General features: G+C 40.4%; 1 protein-coding gene across 1 annotated transcript in view; it reads right to left on the bottom strand.

Moving 5' to 3' along the window:
• Positions 1–20504, bottom strand: part of IL12RB2 (interleukin 12 receptor subunit beta 2) — a 67859-nt gene that overhangs the window by 15282 nt on the left and 32073 nt on the right. The window contains exons 8-9 of the mRNA XM_027114026.1: positions 17684–17903; positions 2897–3097 (exon numbers count right to left, since the gene is read on the bottom strand). Coding sequence (XP_026969827.1) covers positions 2897–3097; positions 17684–17903 — 421 coding nt within the window. The remainder of the gene's footprint in view (positions 1–2896; positions 3098–17683; positions 17904–20504) is intronic.

Raw genomic sequence — 20504 nt, 5'->3', positions numbered from 1 at the left:
CCAGACGCTCCGCGGCATGTGGGATCCTCCCGGACCGGGGCACGAACGCGTGTCCCCTGCATCCCTCTCAACCACTGCACCACCAGGGAAGCCCTCCTTCCTAGCTTTTAAAGTGCCACACTTGGCAGTTTTCTGTCAGTCATGAAGTTTACTGGCAAGTCACTCTTCCCTTCCCGAACTCCCTATTTCCATGAATCTCAGATTTCTACTTCCTGTAAAGAAAAGTCCCCTCTCATAGATACTGCCCATGACATATCTTTAAACTCCCAATGAAAGTTTAAAGGAAAAAGATTACTTCTGTTAGGTACCTAACTGTAGTCTCATGTGGTCAGGGTAAGGACTCTCTCCCATATTGTTCAATGCCCTGCCATAGGTAGGTCTGGTCCCCCACACTGACAATTGATTAGGGTTTAACATTTTCTTTTTTGGGAAGAAGAATTTTACATCACAAAATAATTTACTAGTGTGTGTGTTATATAAAAATCCATCGTCCCTTAAATATTCCAGCAAGTAGGTAGTATATGAAGCGCAGACGTGCAACCAGTACCGTCGGAAGGGACCACGAGGAAATCAAAACTCACACCATGGGTGAGTTCCAACTCGTATCCATGAACCGAGTGAAATGGAGCGAGGCTGCAATCAGCTTAGTCCTGTAATCCAGAGATACTTTGTGGGTAGCTTCCAGACCCAGAAGCTCCGAGGGCAACACGGAATATGGAATCATTTCATTTGGGAGGGGCTGGTGCCTGGCTGCTCTGTCGCTAGTTCTGGAAGGGACCCACCAACCACCGTGCCATGTGGGAGTTCCAGATGAGCTCATTAGGCAAATGGTTTCGTTGCATATTGCCATGCAAAGTGTGAGTTCAGGGCAGAGGCCTTGGGGAGCTGCTGCATCAGAAGCTGTGGGTTCCTTCTTATGAACAGCCTACCCTTAGTGGAGGAGGGAGGAAAATGTGGCTCCATAACTTAGCTGACATTTTCCTTTCTATGAAGAGCAGAGCCCTAGCAAGCTTGTTCCCCAGTTCTGACCTTAAGAACTCCTGTTTTACTGGCTAATTCTTACATGAACACCCCCTAATCATTGTCTGCTCCCTACCTCAAAAATTCCTTAGCCTTTGCTGCTGGTGGATGAAGCCCATACTCTTTTTTTTGTTGTTGTTTGTTTGTTTTGTTTTTGCGGTACGTGGGCCTCTCACTGCTGCGGCCTCTCCCATTGCGGAGCACAGGCTCCGGATGCGCAGGCTCAGTGGCCATGGCTCACGGGCCTAGTCGCCTCGCGGACCGGGGCTCGAACCCGCCTCCCCTGCATCGGCAGGCGGAATCTCAACCACTGCGCCACCAGGGAAGCCCTAACTAACCTAACTTTGATATGCAAATAATACCATTTCTCTTTGGGAAAATTAAAATAAGAAGAATTTCACTAATAGGTTTTTGGTAACATATTCATCGGTAAGTAAGGGAGGCCTCTGAGTACTTTAAACACAAAACAGTCTTAGAAGCTGACTGTGGGGCTTCCCTGGTGGCGCAGTGGTTAAGAATCTGCCTGCCAATGCAGGAGACACAGGTTCGAGCCCTGGTCCGGGAAGATCCCACATGCCACAGAGCAACTAAGCCTGTGCGCCACAACTACTGAGCTTGCGCTCTAGAGCTCGCGAGTCACAACTACCGAGCCCCACTGCTGCAACTACTGAAGCCCGCACGCCTAGAGCCCGTGCTCCGCAACAAGAGAAGCCACCGCAATGAGGAGCCCGCGCACCGCAACGAAGAGTAGCCCCCACTCGCCGCAACTAGAGAAAGCCTGCGTGCAGCAACAAAGACCCAACACAGCCAAAAATAAAAATAAAAAAAAATAAAAAAAAAAAAAAGAAGAAGCTGACTGTGGCTAACAGACAGAGTAAGACACTTCAGAGTTTGTGAATTAAGAACTTGAAAAAAAATAAACCTGAGACCTTGCCCTTTAATGTTTGTTTGGCAAATGTCAACTGCCTGCTGTGTGACTAGGACTAGATCTCCCCTCTGAGAAAAGAGGTTAAGGATTCTTTTCACTGGTCAGGAATGGCAAGCCCCATTTAGGGATTGCTATGATGAAAGCTAAAGGGCAAGTGTCACACTCTGATGGGAGGAAGATGTGCACCACAGCAATCATTTATAAAAATGATTAAATGAGCCTTTGGCTACCTTGTTTTCCAATTGTCCAATGTGGTTTATGCTCAGGATTGAATGGTTGACTATTTGTGAGATTTCTTTTTCGTTTAAATTCATATTGTATGATACAGAAATTTAGGATGTGCTTGCTCCAAGGGTAAAATGAAATTGTAAAAAAAAAAAAGAAAAGGCATTGATCAACTTCTGTCCAATTATTTGAATACATTTTCAGACACTTTCTATCACTTGATTTTAACCACTGACAGATTCAGAATTTGAGGACTAGAGACACCAATTATCATATAGATAATTCTGGATTTGTTATCACACAACTAGTAAGTAGCAGAATTGGAAATGAAAGATCTTCTGGTTTCCTCATCTGTACAATGGGTATAATAAGTCTTGCTACACATGACTGTTCTCAAAATTAAATGAACTCCCAAATGCAAGGTGTCCATCACACTGACTGGCTACTACTTAGCTCTCAGCCATGCTTGTTGGGTTCATTATTCAGTCATCTTATATGGCACTGTATCAGGCACATAAGTTTTCCATAAATTCTAGAGTTTTTAGTTAATCAGTGAGTCTTCTATGGCTGCAGTGATGCATCCTGATGGGCTCTAGATCATCACTATCTTTCTTCTCATGCAGCTGCCTGTAACTGAAGGCATGACTCTGGGTTCCCACCTGCAATTTCCTCAAAAAACGTGAACTTAGAAACCCTCTAGAAGGAAGGTGAATAATTAAGTACCTGAAATCAGAGCAGACAGGTTGTAGGGGGGACTCCACAACCAGCCTAGAGGGGGCTGCGTGCTGGCCCCCGGATGGAGTTCCCTCCATTCCACCACATACTCCTGCACAGCAGCGGCAGCTTTCCCTGGAGGTGTCCATGTCACCATGAGGTTGTCCACGCCCTCTGAGTTTGCTGAGACCTGTTGAGGAGCCAGCAACCCTTTATGGGGAAAGAGGAGGAGGGGTAAAAATAAAATCACAGTGGATAAAGACATAGAAAACAACAACTCAACCCAGCAAAGTTGTAGCAAGAACCGATTTCTTATAAAGAACTTCAGGTTCACAGATTTTGTTCATCCAGCTTCTCAGATCAGTGCCAGGACCCTATGTAGTGTTATTTATGAAATTATTTTCCCCTTCACCTTCCATTTCACTTCCCATTTCTGTGTCCCCAAAGGTACCTGCTCTAGTGAATATAATATGCATCCTTCTAATCCACCTCCCATATGTTTATTTACATATATACGTGTCCTTGAGAATTAGTGTTGCTTTATGCTGGTGTGTTGAATTTTCATGAAACATGTTTGGAGTAAATCTAATGCATTTGCTAACTTTTTATTTCACTCAACATTATGTTTCCAGGATACATCCATCCTGCTGCTATATGAAAATCCAGCTCATTCCTTCAGACTGCTGCCTCAACCCTGTCTTTGTCCAGTCTCCAAGTGACAAGCAGTAGCTTCCTTCGAACTTTTTGCCAACACAAACAAGGATGCAATGGACATTCTCTAGCACGTCCTCATGTGTGCCTGTGCAAAAGTGTCTCTCTCACCCTCCTACACTGTTGGTGGGAATGTAAATTGGTAAAGCCACTATGGAGAACAGTATGAAGGTTCGTTAAAAAACTAAAAATAGAGCTCCCATATGACCCAGCAATCCCACTTCTGTGCATATATCCAGAGAAAACCATGATTTGAAAGGATGCATGCACCCCGATATTCATTGCAGCACTGTTTACAATAGCCAGGACATGGAAGCAACCTAAATGTCCATCGACAGAGGAATGGATAAAGAAGATGTGGTACATATATATTAATACAATGGAATATTACTCAGCCATAAAGAGGAATGAAATAATGCCATTTGCAGCAATGTGGATGGACCTACAGATTGTCATATAGAATGAAGTAAGTCAGAAAGAGAAAGACAAATATCATATATGATTTATATATGGAATCTAGAAAAATTGTTCAGATGAATTTATCTGCAGGGCAAAAACTGAGTCACAGATTAGAAAATAAACTTATGGTTATCAAGGAGGGAAGGGGTGGGTGGGATGAACTGGGAGATTGGGATTGACATATATACACTACTATATATAAAACAGATAACTAATGAGAATCTGCTGTATAGCACAGGGACCTCTACTCAGTGCTCTGTGGTGACCTAAATGGGAAGGAAATCTAAAAAAGAGTGCATATATATATATATATATATATCTGATTCAATTTGCTGTACAGCAGAAACTAACACAATATTGTAAAGCAACTATACTCCAATGTATTAAAAAAAATTTTTAATATCTTTATTGGAGTATAATTGCTTTACAATGTTGCGTTAGTTTCTGTTGTACAACAAAGTGAATCAGCTATAAGTATACATATATGTTCATATCCCCTCCCTCTTAAGCCTCCCTCCCATCCTCCCTATCCCACCCCTCTAGCATTGAGCTGATCTCCCTGTGCTATGCAGATGCTTCCCACTAGCTATCCATTTTACATTTGGTAGTGTATAGATGTCAGTGCTATTCTCTCACTTCGTCCCACCTTCCCCTTCCCCTCCGGTGTCCTCAAGTCTGTTCTCTACGTCTGCATCTTTATCCCTGCCCTGCCACTAGGTTCATCAGTACCATTTTTTTAGATTCCATATATGTGCATTAGCATACGGTATTTGTTTTTCTCTTTCTGACTTCACTCTGTATGACAGACTCTAGGTCCATCCACCTCACTACAAATAACTCAATTTCATTTCTTTTTATGGCTGAGTAATATTCCATTGTATATATGTGCCACATCTTCTTTATCCATTCATCTGTTGATGGACACTTAGGTTGCTTCCAAGTCCTTGTTATTGTAAATAGTGCTGCAATGAACACTGTGGTACATGACTCTTTTTGAATTATGGTTTTCTCAGGGTATATGCCCAGTAGTGGGATTGCTGGGTCATATAATAGTTCTATTTTTAGTTTTTTAAGGAACGTCCATACTGTTCTCCAAAGTGGCTGTATCAATTAATATTCTCACCAACAGTGCAGGAGGGTTCCCTTTTCTCTACACCCTCTCTAGCATTTATTGTTTGTAGATTTTTTGATGATGGCCATTCTGACTGGTGTGAGGTAATACCTCATTGTGGTTTTGATTTGCATTTCTCTAATGATTAGTGATGTTGAGCATCTTTTCACATGTCGGTTGGCAATCTGTATGTCTTCTTTGGAGAAATGTCTAGGTCTTCTGCCCATTTTTAGATTGGGTTGTTTGTTGTTTTGATATTGAGCTGCATGTGCTGCTTGTAAATTTTGGAGATTCTTTGTCAGTTGCTTCATTTGCAAATATTTTCTCCCATTCTGAGGGTTGTCTTTTCGTCTTGTTTATGGTTTCCTTTGCTGTGCAAGAGCTTTTAAGTTTCATTAGGCCCCATTTGTTTATTTTTTATTTTATTTCCATTACTCTAGGAGGTCGGTCAAAAAAATCTTGCTGTGATTTATGTCAAAGAGTGTTCTGCCTATGTTTTCCTCAAAGAGTTTTATAGTGTCTGGCCTTACATTTAGGTCTTTAATCCATTTTGAGTTTATTTTTGTGTATGGTGTTAGGGAGTGTTCTAATTTCATGTCCAGTTTTCCCAGCTCCACTTATTGAAGAGGCTGTCTTTTCTCCATTGTATATTCTTGCCTCCTTTGTCAAAGATAAGGTGACCATAAGTGCGTGAGTTTATCTCTGGGCTCTCTATCCTGTGCCATTGATCTATATTTCTGTTTTTGTGCCAGTACCATACTGGCTTAATTACTGTAGCGTTGTAGTAGAGTCTGAAGTCCAGGAGCCTGATTCCTCCAGCTCCTTTTTTCTTTCTCAAGATTGCTTTGGCTATTCGGGGTCTTTTGTGTTTCCATACAAATTGTGAAATTTTTTATTCTAGTTCTGTGAAAAATACCACTGGTAGTTTGATAGGGATTGCATTGAATCTGTAGATTGCTTTGGGTAGTATAGTCATTTTCACAATGTTGATTTTTCCAATCCAAGAACGTGGTCTATCTCCCCATCTGTTTCTATCACCTTTAATTTCTTTCATCAGTATCATAGTTTTCTGCATACAGGTCTTTTGTCTCCTTAGGTAGGTTTATTCCTAGGTATTTTATTCTTTTTGTTGCACTGGTCAGTGGGAGTGTTTCCTTAATTTCTCTTTCAGATTTTTCATCATTAGTGTATAAGAATGCAAGAGATTTCTGTGCATTAACTTTGTATCCTGCTACTTTACCAAATTCTTTGATTAGCTCTAGAAGTTTTCTGGTAGCATCTTTAGGGTTCTCTATGTATAGTATCATGTCATCTGCAAACAGTGACAGTTTTACATCTTCTTTTCCAATTTGGATTCCTTTTATTTCTTTTTCTTCTCTGATTGCTGTGGCTAGGACTTCCAAAACTATGTTGAATAATAGTGGTGAGAGTGGGCAACCTTGTCTTGTTCCTGATCTTAGTGGAAGTGGTTTCAGTTTTTCACCATTGAGAACGATGTTGGCTGTGGGTTTGTCATATATGGCCTTTATTATGTTGAGGTAAGTTCCCTCTATGCCCACTTTCTGGAGAGTTTTTAATTATAAATGGGTGTTGAATTTTGTGAAAACCTTTTTCTGCATCTATTGAGATTATCATATGGTTTATATCCTTCAGTTTGTTAATATGGTATATCACATTGATCGTTGTGTATACTGAAGAATTCTTGCATTCCTGGAATAAACCCCACTTGATCATGGTGTATGATCCTTTTAATGTGCTCTTGGATTCTGTTTGCTAGTATTTTGATGAGGATTTTTGCATCTATGTTCATCAGAGATATTGGCCTGTAGTTTTCTTTTTTTGTGACATCTTTGTCTGCTTTTGGTATCAGGGTGATGGTGGCCTGGTAGAATGAGTTGGGGAGTGTTCCTCCCTCTGCTATATTTTGGAAGAGTTTGAGAAGGATAGGTGTTAGCTCTTCTCTAAATGTTTGATAGAATTTGCCTGTGAAGCCATCTGGTCCTGGGCTTTTGTTTGCTGGAAGATTTTAAATCACAGTTTCAATTTCAGTGCTTGTGATTGGTCTGTTTATATTTTCTATTTCTTCCTGGTCCAGTCTCAGAAGGTTGTGCTTTTCTAAGAATTTGTCCATTTCTTCCAGGTTGTCCATTTTATTGGCATATACTTGTTTGTAGTAATCTCTCATGATCCTTTGTACTTCTTCAGTGTCAGTTGTTACTTCTCCTTTTTCATTTCTAATTCTGTCGATTTGAGTCTTCTCCCTTTTTCTCTTGATCAGTCTGGCTAATGGTTTATCAATTTTGTTCATCTTCTCAAAGAACCAGCTTTTAGTTTTCTTGATCTTTGCTACTGTTTCCTTCATTTGTTTTTCATTTGTTTCTGATCTGATCTTTATGATTTCTTTCCTTCTACTAACTTTGGGTTTTTTTTTTTGGTTGTTGTTCTTCTTTCTCTAATTGCTTTAGGTATAAGGTTAGGTTGTTTATTTGAGATTTTTCTTGTTTCTTGAGGTAGGATTGTATTGCTATAAAGTTCCCTCTTAGTACTTAGTACTTTTGCTGCATTCCATAGGTTTTGGGTCGTCGTGTTTTCATTGTCACTTGTTTCTCAGTATTTTTTGATTTCCTCTTTGATTTCTTCAGTGATCTCTTGGCTGTTTAGTAGTGTATTGTTTAGCCTCCATATGTGTGCATTTTAAAAGTTTTTATTCCTGTAATTGATATCTAGTCTCATAGCGTTGTGGTCAGAAATGATGCTTGATACGATTTCAATTTTCTTAAATTTACCAAGGTTTGATTTGTGACACATGATGTGATCAATCCTGGAGAATGTTCTGTGTGCACTTGAGAAGAAAGTGTATTCTGTTGTTTTTGGGTGGAATGTCCTGTAAATATCAACTAAGTCCATCTGGTATAATGTGTCATTTAAAGCTTGTGTTTCTTATTTATTTCTGTTTGGATGATCTGTCCATTGGTGTAAGTGGGGTGTTAAAGTCCCCTACTATGATTGTGTCACTGTTGATTTCCCCTTTTATGGCTGTTAGCATTTGCCTTATGTATTGAGGTGCTCCTATGTTGGATGCATAGATATTTACAATTATTATATCTTTGTCTTGGATTGATCCGTTGATCATTATATATTGTCCTTCCTTGTCTCTTGTAATAGTCTTTATTTTAAAGTCTATTTCATCTGATATGAATACTGCTACTCCAGCTTTCTTTTGATTTCCATTTGCATGGAATATCTTTTTCCATCCCCTCACTTTCAGTCTGTATGTGTCCCTAGGTCTGAAGTGGGTCTCTTGTAGACAGCACATATATGGGTCTTGTTTTTGTATCCATTCAGCCAGTCTGTGTCTTTTGTTTGAGGCATTTAATCCATTTACACTTAAGGTAAGTATTGATATGTATGTTACTATTACCATTTTCTTGTTTTGGGTTTGTTTTTACAAGTCTTTTCCTTCTCTTGTGTTTCCTGCCTAGAGAAGTTCCTTTAGCATTTGTTGTAAAGTTGGTTTGGTGGTGCTGAATTCTCTTAACTTTTGCTTGTCTGTAAAGCTTTTGATTTCTCTGTCGAATCTGAATGACATCCTTGCGGGGTAGAGTAATCTTGGTTGTAGGTTTTTTCCCTTTCATCACTTTAAACATATTTTGCCACTCTCTTCTGGCCTGTAGAACTTCTGTTGAAAGATCAGCTGTTAACCTTATGGGGATTCCCTTGTATGTTATTTGTTGCTTTTCCCTTGCTGCTTTTAATATTTTTTCTTTGTGTTTAATTTTTGTTAGTTTGATTATGTGTCTCAGCATGTTTCTCCCTGGGTTTATCCTGTATGGGACTCTCTGCGCTTCCTGGACTTGATGAACTATTTCCTTTCCCATGTTGGGGAAGTTTTCAACTATAATCTCTTCAAATATTTTCTCAGACCCTTTCTTTTTTTCTTTGTCTTCTGGGATGCCTGTAATTCAAATATTGGTGTGCCTAGTATTGTCCCAGAGGTCTCTGAGACTGTCCTCCATTCTTTTCATTCTTTTTTCTTTATCTGCTCTGTGGCAGTTATTTCCACCATTCTATCTTCCAGCTCACTTATTCGTTCTTCTGCCTCAGTTATTCTGCTATTGATTCCTTCCAGAGTATTTTTAATTTCAGTTATTGTGTTGTTCATTACTGTTCGTTTGCTCTTTAGTTCTTCTAGGTCCTTGTTAAATGTTTCTTGTATTTTCTCTATTCTATTTCCAAGATTTTGGATCATCTTTACTATCATTACTCTGAATTCTTTTTCAGGTAGTTTGCCTATTTCCTCTGCATTTATTTTATACTCCAATTAAAAAAAAAAGAGTGACTCTCTCTCTCTCTAAATGCACAGAATTTCTTGATTATAGACTAAATTCACCTATTTCACTAAATACAGCCAGGGTGATCTCTAAAATAGTCAGTCAGTTGACACTCCAACAAGAAAAGCATAAGAAGTTCTCATTTCCCCACCAGCACTTGGTATTTTCTGACTTTCTCATTTTGCCAATCCGGTACATGTAAGGTGGTATTTAATTGTGGTTTTATTTTCATTTTCTGATTTCTTATGAGGCTGAGCTTCTCTTCCCATATTACTAGCTGTGTGACTTTCCCCTTCTCATACTTCACTCATTTTTTCTGTTGTGTTTCCTGTCTTCTTCCTGACTTGCAGAAATAGCTTTTATATTCTAGATATTAATCACTTGTTAGTTTTCAACACCAAATATATCTCACGCCACTCTTTCAATCTCTGAAAACTTTGTGATGTGTTTGTTGCACAAACATACTTTGATGTGGGTAAGTTTATCCACAGTTTGTGTATTTTGAGTCTTGTTTATGAAATCCTTCCATTCTGGGGTCACAAAGATACTAAACTACATTTCCACCCATTGGCTTTTGGTTTTACCTTTCACATTTAGGTGTTTAATCCAAATCTAGCTAAAGCGTATTTTTTTTAAGGGAATAAACTTTATTATTTTTTCCACACAGTGAGTCCATTTTTCCAAATGTGGTTTCATCCCTGTCCCACACCAAGTTCCACACATTCATGGGTTTATGTCTAGGTCAGCTTCTTCACCAGAACACACTGGTTACATTACAAGGCTCTGTGACACCTGACTATTCGGTGGTTAAAGTCCCTCCTCATTTTGCTCTTCTTTTTACAAAGTGGTCTTGGGTATTCAAGAAACTCTATTCTTCCATATAGCTTTTAGAATCAGTTTATCAGAGTCCTCAAAAATTTCAGCTGGTACTTTTATTGGAATTATATTAAGTTTATAGCTCAATTTAGACAATGTTAAATTGTCCCATGTATAAATATGCTGTCTATTTGAAATTATTTAGGTCTCCTTTTATATCTTTTAATGGAATTTCAAAAATTCGTCCTTAAAGTTTTAATGCATTCTTTTTTAGGTTAATTCCTAGACACTTTATACTATTAGTTTGCAATTTAAATGGCATCTTATTTTCTACTGCTTTTTCCAGTATTAATTTGTGTATGTTATTCTTATTCTGGCAGACCTGCTAAACTCTCTAATGAGTTCTAATAATTTGTCTATTGCCCTTGTTAAAATTTCCATGTAATAATCTTATTAGCTGTACACTTAAAATATCTTCTCTTTTCAATCTTTGAATTAAATCTTATGCTTTTTTTTTTTTTTTTTTGCTTTTATCTTGTAATTTTAAAGAGAATGTTCCTACATATCTTTATTATGATGATGCTTGCTGCATGTTTTTGGTAGAAAGTCTTAGCAAAGCTAAAAAGTTTTCTTTTCTTCATAGCTTTCAAATAGATTTTATTTTTTATAAAATACTACTTATTTGGGCTTCCCTGGTGGCGAAGTGGTTGAGAGTCCACCTGCCGATGCAGGGGACTGGGTTCGTGCCCCGGTCCAGGAAGATCCCACATGCTGCAGAACGGCTAGGCCTGTGAGCCATGGCTGCTGAGCCTGCACGTCCGGAGCCTGTGCTCCGCAATGGGAGAGGCCACAGCAGTGAGAGGTCCGCGTACCGCAAAAAAACACCCAACAACAACAAAAACTATTTATTTACTAAAAGCTTTGCTTTACTAAATATATATATATATTTTTTTTTTGCTGTACGCGGGCCTCTCACTGCTGTGGCCTCTCCCGTCGCGGAGCACAGGCTCCGGACGCGCAGGCTCAGCGGCCATGGCTCACGGGCCCAGCCGCTCCGCGGCATGTGGGATCCTCCCAGACCGGGGCACGAACCCACGTCCCCTGCATCGGCAGGCGGACTCCCAACCACCGCGCCACCAGGGAAGCCCTGAATATTTTTCTACATCTGTTAAGAACATATCCTTTTTTTTTCTCTTTCAGTATTAAAGTAATGAATTACAATGATGCATTTTTCTGATACTGATCTATCTTTGTATTTTTGGGAGCAACACCTGCTTGATCATTCTGCACTCGTATTCTTTCCTTCTATTATTTCTTTCTTTTTAAATAGACTTTATTTTTTAAAGCTGTTTTAAGTTCATGGCAAAATTGAGTGGGAGGCACAGAGATTTTCCACACACTCCTGCCCCCATACACACATCGCCTCTCCCACTATTGACATCCAGCATCAGAGTAGTACATTCTATAAGATTCTTGATAAATATTTTAGAATACTTTTTCCCTTTCATTTACTTTTTTTCTCTTATTGGGACTCCTTTTAGGTGGTTGTCATTACTTCTCTTTTTATTCTTTCAGTGTTTTAAGTCTTCTCACTTTTCAAATTCTTTTCCCCTTTTGATGACTTTTCAAAGAGTTTCTCATCCAATCTTCCATGTACTCTTTCAATCTTCAGATGAGTCCTTTCTGCAATCCAACCCATTGGGTGAGTTCATTATTTCAACAACTGAACTTTCCATACTGAATCTCTTTATTTGGGCCTTTTCCACAACCACTTATTTCTGATTTATGTTCCTAGCATCCTCTCTTATCTTTCTAAGGATACTTATTATGCTTATTCTAAACTTTTGCTCTTTCTGTTGTGCTGGTTATACTTCCTACCATACAGGTAGTCCCATTTGCTGCCTTTCTTTCTCAGAATTTGTGCCCCTCAGATTTCTACTAATTTTCTCCTTTGGGATCATGTTTTATTTTCTTGGATTGATCAGCAGCCTTGGCCTTTATTTTTCTGTTGGGGGAGGAGTGAAAGTTTAGCCAGAGCTCATGCTTCTCCAGGTAAGTTTAGGTGGGGTGGAAGAGCTTTTCAGAGAGGAAAGCCAGGGAGCCTGTAGTGATTCACCCTAAGCTCTGCCTGTTTCCTGTTCCCCGTAGGTGTACCTGGCAGCTCCAGAACCTACCCATGTCTCTGTGGATGGCACTGCTCTTCATGAGGGGTAGGGCTGTTATTCTCTTTTATAATTGCCAGGCCATGGGATGGGTGGCAGAAGAAAATCACAGGCACTCTTTGTCAGGTTCCAGGGCTTCCTTGAAGTTACTCTGCCCTGCCCTCCAGACTTTCCTGCCCATAGTAAAAATGCCCAGGTGATGGACATCTCAGGGCAACAAGGGGAAGAAAAAGGAGTGCAACCAGCAAGTGCTACCTCAGCCCTCCCGCTTCATCACTATTACCCATCCACAGGCACTCAGCCATCCAGTTCTGTCTCTCCTGTGGTTATCTTCAGGGAAGGTTTGGTGGTGAGAGCCTGGAACCTGTGTGTTGGCTCCCTTGCCAGGAACTCGAATTCCCCAGCCCTGGTTCTTTATCTTCATTTGCCTTGGTATCTTATTTTCTGGCTATGTCACAAGTTTGCTTTTGTTTTGTTTTCTTTTGGGGAATAAAATGTATTCATTCAGTAATATGTATTGAGCACCTAGGGTTTGCAAGACCCTTTGCCAGATGATGGGCTAAAATAGCCAAAGAGCCTTTCTAACCACTGCTCTCTTTGCAGTTAGCTAAGTAAATCAACCTGGCATTGCCCAGCCTCTGAGTCACCACACTTGGCAGGACCAGCCTGAATTTCCTCTCCATCATGTTTGCCAGGGCATGCTCTCTCCTTTAGAACTCTGCTAACAACTCACCTCTCTGACACCTTTCAAAGTTATTCCTTTAGCCTCTATCATTTGACTTCCCATTTCCATTTTCACTGAGAACTTCTAAATAGAGTTATGGAGTCATAAGGTATTTGGAAAAAGTGCCCACCTAAGAGACAGGTGGCTTGGTTTTTCAGTCCAGCTCTGCCACTAATTGTGTATATGATCTTGGCCAAGTTACATCACCTCCTGGGGCCTCAGTCTCTGACATCTGTGTGGGCCTCTATTTATGGCTGTACTGCTTTCTGTTTCTTGCCATAGTTTCAAGAATTCTTGAGCATAGGGACTGGTCTGAAATATTAAATATGTTTTACTTGTTGCCTGGTGGGTTTAGCACACATTCAATTTTCTTCATAAACCAACAAAATCATTCTAGTGCTTCTTGATATGCAATGCTGTGGCATATACCTTTTACAACAAAGTTGTCCCTACTTTCTCAAAATCAACATAATTCTGCCTCTTGGGGTGTTATTTTTCTCTTCCTAGAAGGAAAGCTATTTATGTGAGTAGTGTGAACATATATTGAAAGAGACGGAGACAAAAATCATGGTATGCTATTCCTACAGATCATGCAGAATTTGCATAAGACAAGAGGGCTCCAGGATGGGACCATGTGGTTTGCAAATCTGTCCTCCAGGTCTCGCTGGGGTGCACAACTACTCTTATTGGATGGTTTAGGTGTGGCATTAGGAGAGACAATAGGCTCTTGAGATTTCTGGGAGTAGGACCCTCTTAGTCACAGCTCAGTTCTAGAGAACTGTTTCAATATCCTACTTTACCACCCCTCCACACTCCTCCTTATTGAGCCTCACCCTTATTTAACACCTTCCATTATGAGAGGAAGAAGTGTGTCTCTTACATCTTTTTTGCTATTGGATCCCATCATCTTTCAGCTCCCCAGGAACTTCATTCCATTAATGATCCCCTTTCCCCTTTACCTTCAACTCTTTCCCACCCCATTTCTCCTTTTCAACTTATATGCCTGCTCAGACCTCACTTTAAAGCAAACGCTCACGCTCGCACACCTGCACTACTTTGCCTGGCTAACACCATCTTGTCTCTCCGTTTCTGTTCACATGTAGCCTCCTCTCTAAGCCCATGCTTCAGCTTTTCTCTGTTCCTAGAGTGCCCTGTGCACACCTCTAATATTACACTTATCCTGTACTGCAGTTTACTTGTTTATATGTCTATCCCTCCCACTGGACAAAATATCAAAATATAACTGTAGGACCTTGACTGTATTTTTTACCTCTTGTGAATTCCAGTTACCTTATATAGTAATCTCAATAAATTTTTGTTGAATCAATAATGTAGAGGCCAACTCTAAAATAATGAATGTGTCATTTTGAGAAGCTGTTTCCAAATCTAAATAAAGAAGCTGGAATAGGCCCAGAAACTTCAAGAAGCTTATATCCTCAAGACCCATCTGCAGTGAGGTTTAAAGAAGTAACGTATTTTGACATACTACATCTTAACAAGAGCAGGATACTAAACAGTGGTAAGATCTCAATTTCCCCCCAACAGAATTCCCTTTAAAACTTATATACAGGGCTTCCCTGGTGGCGCAGTGGTTGAGAGTCCGCCTGCCGATGCAGGGGACACGGGTTCATGCCCCGGTCCGGGAAGATCCCACATGCCGCGGAGCGGCTGGGCCCGTGAGCCATGGCCGCTGAGCCTGCGCGTCCGGAGCCTGTGCTCCGCAACGGGAGAGGCCACAACAGTGAGAGGCCCGCGTACCGCAAAAAAACAAAAAACAAAAAACAAAAAACTTATATACATAGTACTTATTCATTGAAGAAAAAAAATTTAAATATAAAAATCACCTGTAATACGATATTGTAGATATGGTTTCTGTTAATATTTCCATGTACATTCTCCTAGATTTTTTTTACTATGTTAAAATGTGTATTTGTGTAAATATATTTTTTAAATGACATCATACCATGTATACTTTTGAAAGCCTACTTTTTCACTTATTATGTGCATATTTCCATGCTAATAAAAACATAGCTACAATATCACTTTAATGCTGGAGTGGGATTAAGGTGGGTGAGGGTCGTGATATATTTAACCAATCCATTCTCTATTATTAAATATTTAGGCTTTGAGGTGTTTCATTATTGAGGTGTTTCATTATTTCAAAAACATTTCAACAAACATTTTTGTGCTTACATTTTTTTAAGCTCATGCCTTATTATTTGCTAGGATACATTTCTTTTGTTGTTGTTGTTGTTGCATTGGGTTTTTATTGCTGTGCATGGGCTTTCTCTAGGTGCATTGAGTGGGGGCTACTCTTCATTGAGGTGTGCTGTCTTCTCATTGGGGTGGCTTCTCTTGTTGCAGAGCACAGGCTCTAGGCATGTGGGCTTCAGTAGTTGTGGCACGCAGGCTCAGTAGTTGTGGCTCGAGGGCTCTAGAACGCAGGCTTGGTAGTTGTGGTGCACAGGCTTAGTTGCTCCGCAGCATGTGGGATCTTGCTGGACCAGGGCTTGAACCTGTGTCTCCTGCATTGGCCGGTGGATTCTTAACCACTGCGCCACCAGGGAAGTCCCGAGGACACATTTCTAATGGCAAAATTTCTTGATCGAAAGATATGTTCATATTTAAAGTTTGTTAGTGTTACCAATTGCCAACTTTCTCTTAAGAAAGTTGTACCAATTTACACACCTGCCAGCAGTATACAAGGGTATATTTTCCCCACACTCTCACCAATATAGGTTATGCTAATTCTACTTACTCTTTCTCGGTCTGGTTTGATTTCTCATGTTTTTTCAAAATTTGCATCTCATTGATTGCTAACTAGGCTAAAAATTTCATATCTTTATTATTACTTTTATTTTATATTTATGTTTTGAGTAGCCTGTTCATATCCCATGATCTCGTATTATTTGAAAACTTATATATACAGATAATCAATCCTCTTTTCACCAAAAATGTAGCATACACTTTTCTTAAATTGCTCTTTGCATTTTAAAGCCTTATTTATGGTGTTTTAAATTTTTTTACTTTACTATGCATAAAGTTTGAGATTTTTTTCCCTATAGTTAATCCATCTTTTCCTTCAGGTTTCATGCCTTCCCCACATGAGGCAGAGATTACCAGTTACCTACCAAATACTCTCTCCTCAGCTTCTTTAGCAAGGGAACAATGTATTTCTGAGCCTCCTTTGCAGTTGGGTGTGAGCAGGTGACCAGTTAGGGTCAATGACTGCAAGGGTTGTTGTGTGACCTGGGGCAAAACTCCTGAAGAGGGAGAGTTGAGGCTTCTCCCTTCTTCTTTTCTGTTGCCTAGAAGGAAACAGCTAGAGCTCCAGCAGCCATCCTGGACCACTTCCATCTTGTGGATGGAAGTCAACTTGGCAGTGGGTACAGAAGGAAGGAGCCTGGAGTCCTCACAATGTTATGAAGCTGTCACACTAACCCTGGGCTGTCCACCTCCAAATTTCTTTAATACAAGAGAATAAATAAGTCACTGTAGTCAGGCCTTTGGTAAGAGCAACTCTTACTCCTAAGAGCGATTCCTAACTCATATGCCAACCCAAGGTTATATCAATATTTATTTGTATTTTTATCTACTATATTACCTCTACATTTACAGATGTACGACTGAAATGACATATAACCAAGGTTCGACAGTGTCTATAAGATAATCATTTTTGGTAGAACCTTCTTCAAAATGATAATTGCTAGACCCCCATGTGGATAAACTGTTACACTGAATTTTAAGGAAGGATCTAATTATAGAGTTTTATTCTATCAGGCATTTTTTGAAAAAGTTAGGCCAATGATCTTGACTTGAAATACTTTTATTATACAGATCTTGAGAAATAGCTTTAATATCTATTTTTTTTGATGAATTACGGGCTTACATCCTAAGTTAGTTTTCAGGGGATGCAACTATAAAATGTGTATAGCTAGTTGGGAGGTTTTCAGTGTAGATAATTGGATACATATCTAAATTTGTGTAATAAAGAGCTGTATTATATAGCAAAATTGTACTATAGTTCCATAACAGCCAGAATTTCATTTTAAGACTATTGGTTTTAAAACATACTTTGACTATAGGTATGGTTTTTCTAGAACTTGACAACACATTATTCTTGCTTCTGGAAAAATGAGCCAGATAATAGCGTTCAATTTAATGTAATGAATATTTCCTTGACTAGTATTTATTAAGCACCTGCTACGTATTAGTCTCTGTATTTAATCTCACAATGACCTGTAATTCAGGTAATAAAATCCCTAGTTTAGAGAGGGGGAAATTGAAGCTCAGAGGTGTTAATTCACTTGTCCAAGGACACTCACTGGCTAAATGGAAATTTCAGACGGCCTCTGAAGGCTGTTGACTCCAAATTCTAAACTCCTGTGTTACTCATACCAGGCCCTGAGCTGGACCTGAGGGAGATAAGAGATTAGTAAAACAATTTCCTTCAAGTAATATTAAAGAAAATTTGGTACTTACCTGCCCCACACAGGTCCGTTATGTTAATATGAGTGGGCAAGGAACTGCCTTTCGAGTTAGCTGCAGACACGGACACAGCCCAGTTCCCAGTGCTGGGAATGACCCAGGTCCAGGAGGTGTGTTCTGTGATGTTCTGTAGTGTGGCTTTCCCCCCTGCTACCTCCTGCAAGGTCACTCGATAGTGGAGGATTTTTCCTTTTGCCTCTGATAGACTCAGATTCTGCAACAAAACACATCTCCTTACTATGTACTCTCAGACAAGGTCACTGGATGCTCTATGCTAGGACCTCATGACTACCAGCAGCAGGTGGCTACACTGGAGTGACCTTTTTATTTACATCTTCTCATCTCCTCCACTGCACACTTTCATGTCTCCACCCAGCCCCGCCACTTAGAAGAAAAAATCAGTTAACATTTTTTAAAGCTAATTCTTAAAAACATATTGATTTTCCTTTCTTGCTTCAAAGTGACACTTCCTAATAGGAGAAAACTCAATTACATTCAATGGAACAAGTGAGGGATCTGGACTCAGAAGATCTGGGTTTGAGTTCCAGCTCTACCAATCACCAGCTGTGTGACCCTGGGCAAGGCATTCAGACCCTCTGAGTCTCCATTTCCAAATTTCTGAAACACACACATGTATATATTTTTACATAGAAAGTGCAATGCTGCTCCTGAAATCAAAAACAAGCTTTCTAAGAGCTAAACTAGTAAAATCCATACTTAGTGAATTGGATTAGCCATCTGTGCTAGGAAACTAAGACACTGTTTATAAATGTGTGACTAACAAGTTTTGGAACTGCAAGAATTCCAATTGAGATGGCTTGGGAACAATCCCAGAAAGTAAGCAGAAAACTAATTATTTGTACTGTAACCCTGTTTGGACAAGGACCATGGGAAGCAGAAGCATTGGAAATGGGGAGTTGCCAAGGCCTGTGTTGGCAGTGCCTGTCCATGCCTAGTGCAGGGAGAGAAAGGCATTGCTCACCAGCCTTAAGCATCACAGTTTTCTTGACAAGACTCTTCCTTCCATGGGGTGTGGGGTGGCCTCAAGCCGCTGAAAGACACACCTTAGGGTTGGCAAATGCCCCTTTCTCTGGTTCTCTGCTCCCTAAGCAATCTTTTAATAATTTGGTTTCCTATGTCATTTATCGTCATTTATCTGTCAGGAGAGGCTGGGCTAACGTGAACATCTGGTTCACTTAAAATTTGTATTTTTCACTTAAAGTGAAAAAATTGGCCTTCTGATTATAATTTGGCTTCTGAAATAATTAGCACGCTGGGAGAGGATGCTCCTATCTGCTGACTCAAGCCTTCTGGTTGGCCCAACAGCTGCAATTCTCACTATAAATTAATGCATGAACATCCAGCTTTTTATATTTCAGGCTCTAGGAGCTTGAATAATGCAGATCATGCCCTAGGTACCCTTCTGGATCCACAAGGCCCAAGACTGGGTCATAAACACACTGGGTGAATGCCATGTTGTTGGGGGCATTTTTGGGCGCACGTTCAGCCGTTCCCTAGAAGACATCCTGTGTCCTGGCAAGAACTAAGAAAGTTAGCGCTGCAAACATCCATCAGCTGATCTCATAGGCCCGTTGTGTGGATTAAAACAAGTGAGTGCTTTTGACATTGTGATGTTCTGAACTGTTATTAATAAACATGCCCTTTGTCATAGGAGAAAAAACAAGATAAATTAAAGCAAAAGCTGGCTAGGGAAGACCATTCCCTCAGCTCTCTCTCCATTCTTCCCTCCCTGTCCCTTGTGCAGTTCCAGAGGGACTCCCATCCCAGGCACCCCACCCAAAGGCACTCCCCAAGAGCTAACTGGGCTCACAAAGCTCCCCATTCTTGCCAGGAACCCAAGGGGCAATAGGGAAACAGCCTGCATTACCACACGCTCATTATTGTTCACAGACACCTCATCAATCTCATGCAATCCAGCGGTAGAGTGCTGACAGAAGGGAGGAAACGTCAAGTCCTCTTGGATCCAATGAACCTACCTAGAGACCGCTGTGGAAATCCAGCTGATCCCAGTGATGCAGTAAACAGAGGTGTGGGTTGGAAAGATGAGTAAATGTTCCCAGAGGGCAGGGAAGGGCTTGGACCCACCTTGCATTAGTTTTGAGTTGCAAATATCAGTGAGAAGGTGAGGATGGGGCCAAGGAGTTAGACAAATAAATATGGTATCCCTTGAGTTACGCTTGTATAAAATGTCAAGCTCCAGTTTGGCTATAAACATCTCTCAGATAACTGGTCTCCTTAACCAAACTGGAAAATGGGTCTAACTTGTCCAGCAGGGTCCATAGAATAAAAGATTCAATGAGTTCAATGAGCCAGTGGGAAAATAGGTATTTAGCTGGAGGGGCACTCAGTCTCCTGAAGCAACTAAAAAGAGTGTGATTAGGTTGGTTAAAAAAAACCCAGTCACATCAAGTTTGCGAATCCTGTATATAATGCATTACCCCTTGATGACACCTGGCCCTGACGGAATGGACTATCATCCCAGAACAACAGAACAGGAAGGGGTTCTACAGATTAACAATGAATTCAGTGTTTCATTTTATCAACGGGGAAACTAAGCCCTGGGGACAAGAGATGACTTGCTTAAGGCCACTCAGGGGACAGATAGAGGGGCTGAGAGTGGAATCCAGGGCTCCTGACTTCTGGATTCATGACCCCTCCACTCTGACTCACTGCTCCCTCTAACGGCAAGCGTGAGACAATGAACTGGTGAGTACGAGCGCCATGTTGCATAGTTGGATCCCCATTCACCCTTCTGGCCCAGAGTTGCAAAGCAACTGGAACATCAACAGTGGGC

This window comes from Aethalodelphis obliquidens, unplaced genomic scaffold (assembly GCF_003676395.1).
Source record: "Aethalodelphis obliquidens isolate GAN/ISIS:26980383/991018 unplaced genomic scaffold, ASM367639v1 scaffold13, whole genome shotgun sequence".
NCBI classification, from domain to species: Eukaryota; Metazoa; Chordata; class Mammalia; order Artiodactyla; family Delphinidae; genus Aethalodelphis; species Aethalodelphis obliquidens.
This window is presented reverse-complemented; position numbering and strand designations above follow the sequence as displayed.